The following is a 12,630-nucleotide window of genomic DNA, read 5'->3' as shown; positions in this document are numbered from 1 at the left end:
TAGACCGAGTGTGATCGTCCCAATACTTTTGTATTAATTAAAGGATTGTGAGAGTTTGGTTGTACGTCCCCTATTTTGTCGACCTCGGAACACAAGTGTCATGTTCTACACGGAAGGGTACAAAATGAAATAGTTTTTAAAAAGGACGAAGAAATTTATAGTTTTTCCAAGTTAATAATGAAAAATAATAATTATTCCCTGTGTTTTTAGTTGAAATCGATGATTTATTATTATTATTATTATTATGTAAAAGAAAAGATTTAGATAAGAATTTTACAGAAGAAACACTTAAAATCCTAAACAGTTCGTCGAAAAGCAGGTTCATTGATCTAACGGTCCACGTTCTTCCGTAACGAGCGCGCGATTTCCGAGGTCTGATCCGAGCGATTCATTTTGAGCGGGGGGTCGTAGACCGCCCCAGGAATCCTGCAGGGACGAGTTCCAGGTTCTCGCAGTTGCAGATCTCGATCATGAACCCATCGGGATCGTTAAAGAACAGCTGGTCGATCGGCGACCCTTCTTCCTCGTTGATGGTCCTCCTCAGGTACTTCACGCCCAGATCCTTCAGCCTCTGCTCCATCGCCCCCATGTCCTCGCACTACCAACGCAGCATGCGAAGAGAAGCTAGCAAAGAGCGGCGAAAGGAAGAAAAAGACGACGGCGATGATGAGCAGGGCCAGACCTGAAAAGAGATGTGGTTGTCCATCGGATCGAGACGGTCAAGGGACGCATCGGGGAGGTCACCTCCGTCCTCCTCCTGCACCAGGTGAATTCCCACGCCGTAATTGAACAGCCTGATGGTTCACGCACATGCCTACTATTCACCGGTCAAGGCGGAGGAGGTGGAGCAGGTAGGGGATTTCGATACCATGCGCCGTTGAAGTCGAGGGTGGGAGGGCGACCGGTGGGGACGAAGCCAAGCACGGTGGTGTAGAACTCGACGGAGGCTTCCACCGATCTGCAGAGCCTGGAGACGTGATTGAGCGCCATGAGAGGCATTGGCCGATTAGTACTGCTGTCATGGTTCTGGGGCCTGTCCTCTTCCTTCTCTTTGTGCAGCTGTTGCGGCTCTTCTTTTCCTTGCGAAGTCTCCATGTCCGCGGCGGCGTCCTTCTTCTTTGTGGCTATGTATGTGACGATGGTGACGAGAACACGTAAGACATTTGAAGATAACGTTAGATAGACACGTGGATCGTCTGCATGAGTCTCAGCTAGTTCTGATACGGACAGCTGGGTCGGTGGCTTCCCTGTGTCATGGGTTTACGCGGGCGCGAGTGAATCGGATGGGATGGGATGCGATGGGTTTGGTTAGTCAAATCGAGATACGACTCGAGAAATTGACATTGACCCGACGATCATTGCCGTTGCAAAACCAATTCACAGGCATCGATTGCTATTTTAAGACACCATTTTCGATCATGAATGATAACGAGACAAAAATAAACAAGTCTTAACCTTGTTGTTATAAATATATATAAATATAAACCATTTTGGTTTTAGACTCTGTTTTAGTATATTTTTATATATTTATTATGTGATAAGAAAATAATAATTTTAGACATAAGACCAACACTTCGATAATCACGTGATCAACGCCTCGATGTTACATGATCGATACCTCAGTGCTATGCGATTAGCATTTCGTTGATGCATCTCAATATTTCAACTGCATATGATCGATATAATCTTGTTATTGAAATATTACTAAACGTATCATAGTTATCGTACATCATACAAATTTAGCGTAGCATGCTCCATCAGGAGACACGTGTGATCATCCCTAACATTAATATTTGTTGATGAGTAAAATGATAAAAAAATATCATATTATAAAAATGCCCCTCACACAATATTTCTTTAGGCATTCAATTCTAATACTCTTAATATGTGTATTGAATAGACACATGCCCTCAATATAGTTTTAATATAAATTAGATGTCTTTCAATATAATTCAAAGTCAAATAAATAATAGCAAAAAATTGAATGCCAATATCATATTAGAGTATATTTTTATCAATTAAAATAATTAATATTTATATTTTAAGGATAATCAACTTATGCAAAAAAAAAAAAAAAAAGTATTTAGGAACGTCATCCCAATTGGAATCTTGGCCATGATTAATATAAATATAAGTAATATCAATTCATGAGATATCCGAGAAATTATTCGTTTTGAGCATAGTTTTATTTTTTCAGGGTTTATGAGTCTTACATACGCTTTTGAGGATAAAAGTGACTTGACGAACTTATAAGCCGTTAATTCATATAATGCTGATCTAATAAGTTAATATTTGATCGTCATTTATGGTGACCTATAAGCTCGTTATGAATTATCTATGTCCTACCTCTAAAAAATTATCTTTAAGGGTAAAAATAATTCGATGAACTTAAAAACTCTTGTTTCCCTTATGAGAACACCGATAAAAACATTTAATCCACGTTAATTGAGGAATCGGAGAATCAAAGGACTCATAAATTTACTAGGAACCAATAATAACAATATTAAATGGCAAACTCATTCCTATTGATATCTCCGTAGAAAAGAAAATTTACTGGGAATTAAATTGATGTTTATTGGCAGCAACAGAAGCTAAAAAAAGTGAGAACGTGCCCAAATTACTACCTATCACCAAAAAAGAAGCGGTAAAGTATTACCACTCGGAGGAAACATAGAACGGTCCATCGAGAGGACGACCCAAATGTAGCATCAGACAACGTTGATGAGGAAAGTCAACGAACAACGTGGCTCACTTCTTGCTCGCGGCTCCCATCGAAGGCTAAGGTGGCAAAGGCCACCAACGGCCCCCCATCGCGTTTGCTGCAACCCTTCTAAAATCGAGCCGGCGTTGTCGTCGGAAGCGGTCAAAGCGCCTGTGCCAAAATAGACACAATCATCCACGCCGCTCCCTCACCTGTAACGAAATGGTGCGCACGAACCCTAAGCCAAGCATAGAGAATACGAATACAAATGGATCATATCGCATGACGAAGGCTTCCCAACCTGCAATTGTTCCACGATTTGCTAATATCGGAGCAATTAACAGCCAACACAACAGAAAAATAATAATAATAATAATAATAATAATAATCCATTTTACCTTTTCTTTATTTTATTTTTCCTTATTTTTATTTTACATTGATCGGAACTAAAAAAAGGGGTGAGAAAACATAAGAAACATAAGCCCACCACCACACCTCATTTCTCTCTTTCTTCCTTGACCGACCTCGTTCGGCTTCGTTCTGCTCCCATGTCTCTCTCCGTCACCATTTTGTTGCCGGAGATGTGAGCGGGCCAGGACACATGGGATGTGCAATGGTGGTGGCCGCGGCTCTGATGCCGATGCAATAGGAGGAGGAGGAAGAGGAGGAGGAGGAGCGGAGGCAGCGGGAACATAATGTACAAGAAGGAGAAGGAGCAGCAGAAGCAGCAGCACAACATTAAGGCTTGGGAGTCGGCCGTCCGCAAAGCGCAGCAACTGCATTCACATCAGTCAGGCAGCCGCCGACGCGTCTGCCAGATCTCCCCCATGTCCGTCGCGCCCGCCGACGACAACTTCGAAGCCAGCTCCCCGCGAGGGAGCGATGGCAACTCGGCGGCAGAGGAGGACGGCAAGGTGTGCCACGCGGAACGCCTTTTCCCTGGTGGCGACTCGTACACCGGTCAGTGGTCCGGCGGCGTCCCGCATGGCACCGGCAAGTACGTGTGGACGGATGGGTGCATTTACGAGGGCGAGTGGCGGCGGGGCAAGACCACCGGCCGCGGCAAGTTCTCGTGGCCCTCCGGTGCCACCTACGAGGGCGAGTTCAAGGCCGGGTTCATGGACGGCTTCGGCACCTACACTGGTGCCTCCGGCGATACCTACCGTGGAAGCTGGTCCATGAACCTGAAGCACGGCCACGGCAAGAAGTTCTATGCTAACGGCGACTATTACGACGGGGAGTGGCGCTCCGGCCTGCAGGATGGCCATGGCCGCTACGTCTGGAGCAACAGCGCTGAGTACGTCGGGCAGTGGCGCGCTGGGGTAATCCATGGCCGAGGATCCCTCATCTGGGCCAATGGCAATCGGTACGATGGTGGGTGGGACAATGGATCTCCGAGGGGCAATGGTAACTTCCGATGGCCCGACGGCAGCCTCTATGTCGGGGTGTGGACTAAGGAAAATGCAGGGATCCAACAAAAGGGGGTGTACTACCCATCACCCTCTGCGAGCTCCCCCACTGCCCGAGACCCACAGGAGGCTTTTACAGCTGACCTTCGGGGGTGCAAGATCTCGCCAGGGGACACTCTGTCGATACTTCCCTCTCAGAAGACCCTCAATTGGTCCGGCACGGAGGTGTCACGTGGTTCGGTCGATAATGCTGATCCTGGTTTGCCACCCAGACGGCTGAATGGTAGGACAAATACCATCATTGGATCTAGTGACATTTTGGGAGGAGAGAGGTGGTCCGACCGGATCGGCATTTGTAAGTCCAATGGCGATATCAGTTTTGACATTGTCGATCGAGGTTCAGCGGCATCACGAGGTGACGCAGACGTGAAATTATCGTTGAATCCACGTTGGCCACCTCCAAGGGCTGCGAAGAGGCAAGGGGAAACCATCACAAAAGGGCACAAGAATTATGAACTAATGCTCAATCTCCAGCTTGGGATCAGGTAATGTTTTTCTGTGTAGCTTTATTAGCATTTGGTGGAAATTTTACGATGACAGTGATGTTATAGTTGGTATTGTCAAAGGCATGAAGACCTGGAAAACACAGATCTTAGTGACACATCTGAGGAAAACCATGCTAGAATTCTGCAACAAGAGAAGTTGAATTGTGATCCCATCCCAATCAGCTTTAAAATACTTCAAACTGTGTCCTTCCACTTCACTAATTTGTTGTCTAGCTTTCTTTGCAACCATTTCTTCATGGAGATTCTTGGTAGACATTGATTGTCGTTTTCGATAAAAGGAGCAATAAGACTCTATATGTAGTTAATACTCCAAAGAATGCTATTCTTCTATGTCCTCTGTTTTTGCCAATTGATTTATTTGAATGGGATGATCAATTGGATCTTTTAGATTTTAGATAATTAGTGATAAGTTCTGCTGTTTCATATTATCAATATTAAGACTGTTGCAGAAAAAATAAATTAATAATGAGCTGTGTCCGTGAAAACAAAGGAAATGTTTATGGTGAACTTGCTAGAAGATGGCATATATGGAAGAATCATTAGGGCTTTATGTTCATGCAATTCTTGATCAAGGAGATTTCAGGACAGTGTGTTAACTACTCGTTTGTTTATTGGATAAACTCTTAGAATTAATAAATTGATTTATATTGTTATTTTGTTATTATTCTCCAGCATTTAATGGTCAACAATCTAATGTTTGCTGTGGCATAGACATGCGGTTGGAAAACAAGGTCCATCTCATGTTGAGCTGAAATCATCGGCCTTTGACCCCAAAGAAAAGGTGTGGACAAAGTTCCCTCCTGAAGGATCAAAACATACACCTCCACACCAATCCTGTGAATTCAGATGGAAAGATTACTGCCCTTTGGTGTTCAGGTGAGCTCATGACATAATACTTCGTTCGTATTTTATTTATATATATATAAATATCAGCTGACAATTTATATTATTTGACAAGTTCAACATGATAATATATTCTACTTAAATTGAGCGTTCAGGACACTTCGCAGGCTGTTTAAGGTTGATGCAGCTGATTATATGATTTCTCTTTGTGGCAATGATGCTCTACGAGAACTATCATCTCCTGGAAAGAGTGGAAGCTTCTTTTACCTGACCAATGATGACAGATACATGATCAAGACAATGAAGAAGTCTGAAGTAAAAGTTAGCACCCGTTCCCTTGGGATTTATATTATTTAACATTCTTCTGATCTATCCCACTCAAAATATATCTTTCAACATTCTTTTCCTGATCTACCCCATACATTATGTATTGTTCCACAGGTCCTTCTGAGGATGCTTCCAGCCTATTATAACCATGTCCGTGCATTTGAGAACACTTTGGTGACCAAATTTTTTGGTCTTCACTGTGTGAAGGTAACTGGAGCTTCACAGAAGAAGGTCAGAACGTGGGTCTCAGTAACATCCATAATTTGACTGGAAGATTTGTTTTGGTGACATATAAATTCTTTGCATTTTTCTGTAACAATTAATCAGGTCCGTTTCGTTATAATGGGAAACTTGTTCCGCTCTGAGTACTCTATTCATAGGCGCTTTGACCTAAAAGGGTCTTCCCATGGTCGTATGACTAGGAAACCAGAGTCAGAGATTGATGAATATACTACTTTAAAAGATCTTGATCTTAATTTTATATTTCGACTGCAACAGTCTTGGTTTCAAGAGTTCCAAAGGTATTGTTATTATTTACTCCCGCAGCAATTTTGTTTCTGGGTCCTAGATATTTGATTTCTTCTTATGAGGAAAATAGAAGTCATATATGTGCTTTCTACAGGCAAGTTGACAAGGATTCTGAGTTTCTTGAGCAGGAGAGGATCATGGATTATAGTCTTCTAGTCGGTGTTCATTTTAGAAGTTCCAGAGAGATGCCTTTACCTGAAGGTTCATTTCAATGTTCTCTTTTATTTTCATATCTGTGCCATTCTTAAGATGCGTATCTTTTGGTTAAAGGTGGTGATGCTGACATCCAAAGAGAATCAACATTGAGGCTTTCTAGAGACATGGATCAGTTTCTTGGTGATCAAAACAGGTATAAACATGATAACTAGAATACCTGTATGTTATTTATTAATTTTGCTTTTTGGATGCATTTTACTTACCATACAAGTAGAAAATCTTTTGATGAAATCACACAAAATTAGATGTTACAGAGTTTCAAAATAATATAAGTGTTCAAATCCATCAGTAAAATGCTTATCTTCTTATCTATTATGTCAGTGCTAGGCATGCTGCTTCTATATGCTTCTTTCTCTTGATCCATAACATTTTAAAGGTGACTTGAGTACTTTCCATTTGCTGTTTTACACTTTTTTTCCTGCAAGATCCTGACAATGAATTAATAGATTGTCCTTGGTAACTGAAAGTTAATGACGACAGAAAAGGGAGAAGATACTCCTTTCCAACTAGCACGTTAGCTTCCCTCCTGGTATGAATATTAACATTACATATGCTTTGTCATGATGTTAATGCAAAAATATGTGGTAAATATGGCTCCCCACTTGGACTGATATCACTCATCCTAATGGATGTGTGTGTGCTATGTTCTTTCTTGATACACATCATTCTCACTATGAAGCATCTGTATCTCTACAACGTCAAGTCATTTTCGGAAAATCTGGGCCTTGAGTTTTTGTTTCTTATATTTGATGCTGCAGGCAGGCAAAGATTCGAATAGGTCTGAATACACCAGCTAGGGCTGAACTGACAGTCAGGAAGAGTGAGAGTGACTCTCAGCTCATTGGAGAACCTACAGGGGAGTTCTATGATGTAATCTTGTTTTTTGGCATCATAGACATATTGCAAGACTACGATATAAGCAAAAAGCTAGAGCATGCATACAAGTCTATTCAACATGATCCGACCTCGATATCGGCTGTAGATCCGAAACAGTACTCAAAACGCTTCCGTGATTTCATATACAGAGCTTTTACCGAAGACGCCTAAAGAAAAGTTTGTCCTGGAAGCACCATCAGAGTTCCAGGTTCGGTTGACCTTCAGAATGCATTGAAGAATCTGGTCAGGCTGCAACTGGGTGTTTAGATTTTGGCATTTGTGTACATTGTTTCAGTGCCCACCACCAAAAGTTGCTGCTTCAGCCATCATCGAGCCTCTGGATCTCCTTGTTGCTGCTAGGATCTCGACCGAACTCAAAAGAAAAGAAATTTGATTCTCCCAAAGAACATTTGAATAGGACCTTACAATCCTCTAAAATTTCTTTCTATAGGTAGTACTGCTAATGTCCTAATTCAGGTACAGAGAGAAATTTGTAACAATGAGCGTGCAAGCCCGATTTAGAGTTGTAAATTATTTACGAGTAACGTGTATCAGATATTCTTTTTCTTCTGTAAAAATTATGATTTCCACTGAGGAGCAAGAACAGATTTGAGATTCTTACATGTAAACAAATGTGGTGAAAGCGATGCTCATGTTGAGGTGAGGTCCTGTGACAAAGAATGATACTGCTCAGGAGTTGGATGGCACGTAATGTGATGGTATGTTGGAATGAGATAATTAGTGATACTGCTCTCATTAACTATTCATCGCAGTATAATTTGCCAGATCTTATCGAACATACAATTAGATTCACAAAGGTAGCACATTTGGTAATCGTAGATGACATGAAGCACTTATTGAGTAACGTCAACAGACATCGGCAGTGCTCAAATACGTCACATTCCAACTAATGAAAGCAGCGCATCCCGGTAATTACCACGCGTGTTCTTCACGATCTTGTCTTCGAGCTTAGCCTTGTATTGCTTCTCGTAGACTGCTTTGATCTCTTCCATATCCACATCCGATCGAGATACGACCACTCTCGTAAGAGCGTCTTTCGCGTTCTTATCTGCTACTTCTCCGAAAGCCTTGTCGATTACCTGAATTCACGAGACATGATCCGATCATGCTTCGCTCTTTGGCAATGAGGCCTGCGAGATAACTGTCGTGATCTCTCACCTTGCTGAAATAGCTAGCGGATGATCCCAAGCATCGAACGGTTTCTCCCAAGCATGATTCATCAGCGAAGTCCTGCTCGATGAGAAGTTACATAGCAAGATGGACCGCAGATACTTGAGGTTTTGAGCAACAGTGTACCTGCTCGATCGATTTCCCGTATATTCCACTGTAGTGTCTGAAGGTTTCTTTGAGATGTGTTTTGCTTCTCGTGGTCAGTATCCTAATGACCTCGTAATCCTCTACGGGGTCCTTTGTGCCGGCATTCTTGATTGCATGTCCGAGCGCCTTGGCCTCAGATTTGGCGATATCTTCGTCCACTCGAGATCCTTCGTACCTGTATGCGCTTACCAGTCCGACCAGCAACTGCGAGCGAGTACATGGATTGCGTTGATCGGTAGATCTTCATGATCCAAATCGTGTCGGAATTAGAAGAGGTAGGACAGAAAAGGAATAGCAGTGTTCTTACGCTGCAGTAGTTTTCCTTGACGCGGTAGGCAACATCTTCCTCTATGGAATGGTGGAAGAGAGCATGGTAGGCCTTCCTTGCTCCGAGCAGCTCGTCCGATGAGCGAGTGCAGGCGATCTCAACTATGATGTTGAATGGATGGGCCTTGTGGAGCACATGGTGGATCCAACGTGCGTCTCTTTCCCATGGATGCATTGCCCATAGCACCGTTACGTTCTGCAAAGATCGGCACCTCAGTTGCCATTCGAAGAATTAAGCTTGTAGATGAAGATTTGTTCCCAAGGCCAACTCTTATCAAGCTGAATTAGATGTGCAGATGATAGATTTCAGGTCATGGCAGAACATTCAAGCTGGCTTTCGAAAAGAAAGAAGAGTTTGGACTATTTGACCATTTTGATGATCGATAAGCACATCATAATTGATGGAGATGTTCGCAAGAAACCATCAGATTCATATCATCATTTTCCGGTCACGAGTTACCCAAAAACAGAGAGAAGAGTCTTTAAGATCATGACAGTAAACTGATGGATTAAGAGAATTGCTAATCTCTTCTCTTCTTCAGTCAACTATTCTCATCGCAGGTGACGTTTGACTTTGGGGAGAGAAAAAGGCCAAATTAACTAAAATCTTCGACAATATCGAAGCCAAAAATCAAACGCCGACAAAAGTGGAATTGGAAGAGAGTCAATTAATTCCATGAGATCCTAAGAATTGTAGCTTTGCAGGAAGTAAATCTTAAACAACACTTCTCTTCCCTTCAAATCACTGATATGATCAGTTCTAATACTAAACTCTTAGCAGATTCAACGCTACGAAACAAACTCAAAGCAACAGACGACATGCAACGACGGATGGAGGAAAGATGGAGCAGAAAGTCTACCTTAAAGCGTGCAAATTCGACCTTCAGGCTGCGAACGAAATCATCCTCGCAGCGCTCGAAGCTGCCGTGTGGCTTGAAGAAGGGAGAAGAGCTCCTGAAGCCTCGCCGCTTCTCCGGCTGCTTGCGCCATTTCGTGATCACCGTCAGCAACGAGCTCTCATCAACACCAAGGCCTTCACAGTCGATTCTGCGTCGTTAGCAATTCTACACCGATTAAATCGAGCGTGCACAGCAAACCGACCTGAGAAAGCACTGGTGAGGGCCTCATGCTCTTCGGCCATGGTGGCTCAGCCTCGGCTCCTGTCTCAAAACGGATGGTGAGGGGAAAGGAAACCGCTGCCGGTGTATTATATGCCTCGGTTGCGCATCAGATGGTAACGGTTGTTTTGCTGTGATGCGGCACGGGAGATGTGACAGACACAAAGTAGGGAGAGTCGGTCGTAGGAGGAGGTGAGCTGTCGTTGAATGCATGGCCTGTGACGGCATGCCTTTTTCTACTCGTGCACCGCGAGGGTTAGATATTTTGATTAGATATGTCAATGGAGACCTAATCCGACATGTTAGATTCTCTCTCTCTCTCTCTCTCTCTCTCTCTCTCTCTATATATATATATATATATATATATAAGAATTTAGTGAACAAATATACAGAGTTTATGTTTTTTTTTCATGATTTACCGTATTATTTTACGACATGATGTGAGAGTAGGTTGGATCTGAAAAATAGAATGATGAGAAATAGATCTAATATATTATTCAATAATTTTTATATAATAAATACTTATAGATTAATTTTTTATATCGGATAAAGACGTCATCAATACCTCAACACCACATCACGTAGCTAACACTTTATTACGGTATGGTTAACACTACAATATTACATGGTCGACACCTCAAAATTATATGATCAACATCTTAATATTACATGATCGATATCTCATAATGTGACTAGTACATAGTCGATATGTCGACGTGAAACCAAATTAATCATGTGTTATTTTATCTCGAATTTGGCATATCATAATCATAACCAAATTTAGGAGAAACTTAGTTTTAAGCACTGCCGAAGTTGAAGAAGTATGATGTAGGTATAAATAGACTAACATAGATGAGGGATCTGAATTGGCTCCAGATAAACATCTAACTCAAATAATCAAATTCTGACTTAGTAATATCCATATATAGTTTATTAAAATAAAAATATAATTTAATCCATTAAAATGTTTAAATGTTTAAGTATGATGTTTTGGTTCTATACTGGTCGAAAAATGCATATCATATTTAACCTTAGCTCTGATAAGAGATTTCATGTAAGTTTTTAAGTGATAGGATTTGTATTATGACCCTCTAATAATATGTTAGCTTCATTCTTATTATAATGCAACAATTTACTAGTGAAACATAAGGTTTTATTAGCCCAGCCAACTACATAAGATAAGGCAATGACATGTTGGTACCACATATTTTCAGTACGAGTTCAACGTGAAACAATCATTGACTCGGTAGGATCTTTCTTGCACAGCTCGATAGCTACGAAATACCAACAGATATGGTATGTTTTGGAACCCGAACATTTCATTGCTGATACCACACGTCAAGTCAGAATCGTACCGAGAAATCATTTTACTTGTCCCGTTCCAAGAGCTCGGGACGGTGCCGTCGGACGCTACCGAGAAATCATTTTACTTGTCCCGTTCCGAGAGCTCGGGACGGTGCCGTCGGACGCGGCTTCGCACTCTCCATGACGACAACCGGTCAGAGGCATCATCCCATCTCTCGAGGGTCGACGGTCACATCGAATCGACGTGCTACCAACCCTCGTGCAATAGTATAAAGCCCCGGGCCAATCTCCAACCAACGGAGGTAATAAAAGAATTCTACCCACTACTGGCTTGAGAAGCCAAAGTCGGGAACTACCCGACGAAGATCATTTTTGTATAGAAGCGTCACCACCTATGGCTCGACACTAATCAGTACTCCTTCCCGAGGGCACGACCATCTCGTCATCCAGCTCATTCCGTAGAAAGCTCCCGACATCAGCCCGCGGACCTAACTGTGCTGACTCATCAGCTACAATATATTTATTCGTTAACATCAACCACTTATATATCATAGATGAATAGACAAAAAATAATCTTTTTTTTTCTTGGGATTGTCTGTTATATTCGGATCTTTGTTTATATGTTCATTATCCTTTTCTCCCATATATGGAACCTAATTGGGTGTTTCGTATGCTTTTGTTATCCTTTCATTTTCAATGAAGATTTTTTTTTTTTTTTGACTCAAGTAGAATAAGTGAAAATAAATAAAGACAACAAGAAAAAACCGGACAAATAGTACACATTGACCAGACATCACAGTTGATCTTTCTCAGTCAAGCTTTAATTGGGTCCCCTTTGTGTTCAAAAACTGGTGTTCAATTATTAGAAATAATAGTCTATGCCACAAGGAAAAGATCTGCAGTGGAGGCAGCTCACATGCATCCCTCAACCACATCAATTATTTCTTTCACACCTAAGCAGCAATCACTTCTGATATTTTGCAGATATTAGCTGTGGCACAGATCAATTTAATGTCCAACCTTGACTTGTTGTTGATTTGTGTGAATCTTGAACATAGCCTTACTGCATTAGAAGA

General features: G+C 41.8%; 3 protein-coding genes across 3 annotated transcripts; 1 reads left to right on the top strand and 2 right to left on the bottom strand.

Annotated features, from left to right (window-relative positions):
• Positions 1–328: 328 nt before the first annotated feature.
• LOC135637417 (glyoxylase I 4-like) lies at positions 329–1,207 on the bottom strand. The gene is made up of 3 exons (XM_065150087.1): positions 869–1,207; positions 683–794; positions 329–598 (listed from the first exon to the last, which is right to left on the bottom strand). Exons 1-3 carry the CDS (start codon positions 1,093–1,095, stop codon positions 389–391), a joined length of 549 nt encoding a protein of 182 aa, XP_065006159.1. The 5' UTR covers positions 1,096–1,207; the 3' UTR covers positions 329–388.
• Positions 1,208–3,392: 2,185 nt separating this feature from the next.
• Positions 3,393–7,995, top strand: LOC135637401 (phosphatidylinositol 4-phosphate 5-kinase 6-like). The gene is made up of 8 exons (XM_065150086.1): positions 3,393–4,655; positions 5,388–5,552; positions 5,675–5,840; positions 5,961–6,089; positions 6,174–6,367; positions 6,469–6,575; positions 6,645–6,723; positions 7,349–7,995. Exons 1-8 carry the CDS (start codon positions 3,397–3,399, stop codon positions 7,635–7,637), a joined length of 2,388 nt encoding a protein of 795 aa, XP_065006158.1. The 5' UTR covers positions 3,393–3,396; the 3' UTR covers positions 7,638–7,995.
• Positions 7,996–8,204: 209 nt separating this feature from the next.
• Positions 8,205–10,390, bottom strand: LOC135626014 (annexin D4-like). The gene is made up of 6 exons (XM_065131205.1): positions 10,233–10,390; positions 9,992–10,164; positions 9,112–9,327; positions 8,784–9,008; positions 8,646–8,717; positions 8,205–8,566 (listed from the first exon to the last, which is right to left on the bottom strand). Exons 1-6 carry the CDS (start codon positions 10,270–10,272, stop codon positions 8,363–8,365), a joined length of 930 nt encoding a protein of 309 aa, XP_064987277.1. The 5' UTR covers positions 10,273–10,390; the 3' UTR covers positions 8,205–8,362.
• Between the last annotated feature and the right edge of the window lie 2,240 nt (positions 10,391–12,630).

Source organism: Musa acuminata, chromosome BXJ1-3 (assembly GCF_036884655.1).
Source record: "Musa acuminata AAA Group cultivar baxijiao chromosome BXJ1-3, Cavendish_Baxijiao_AAA, whole genome shotgun sequence".
Classification (NCBI taxonomy): Eukaryota; Viridiplantae; Streptophyta; class Magnoliopsida; order Zingiberales; family Musaceae; genus Musa; species Musa acuminata.
Note: the sequence above shows the minus strand (reverse complement) of the source record. Positions and strands in the feature narration are given on the sequence as shown.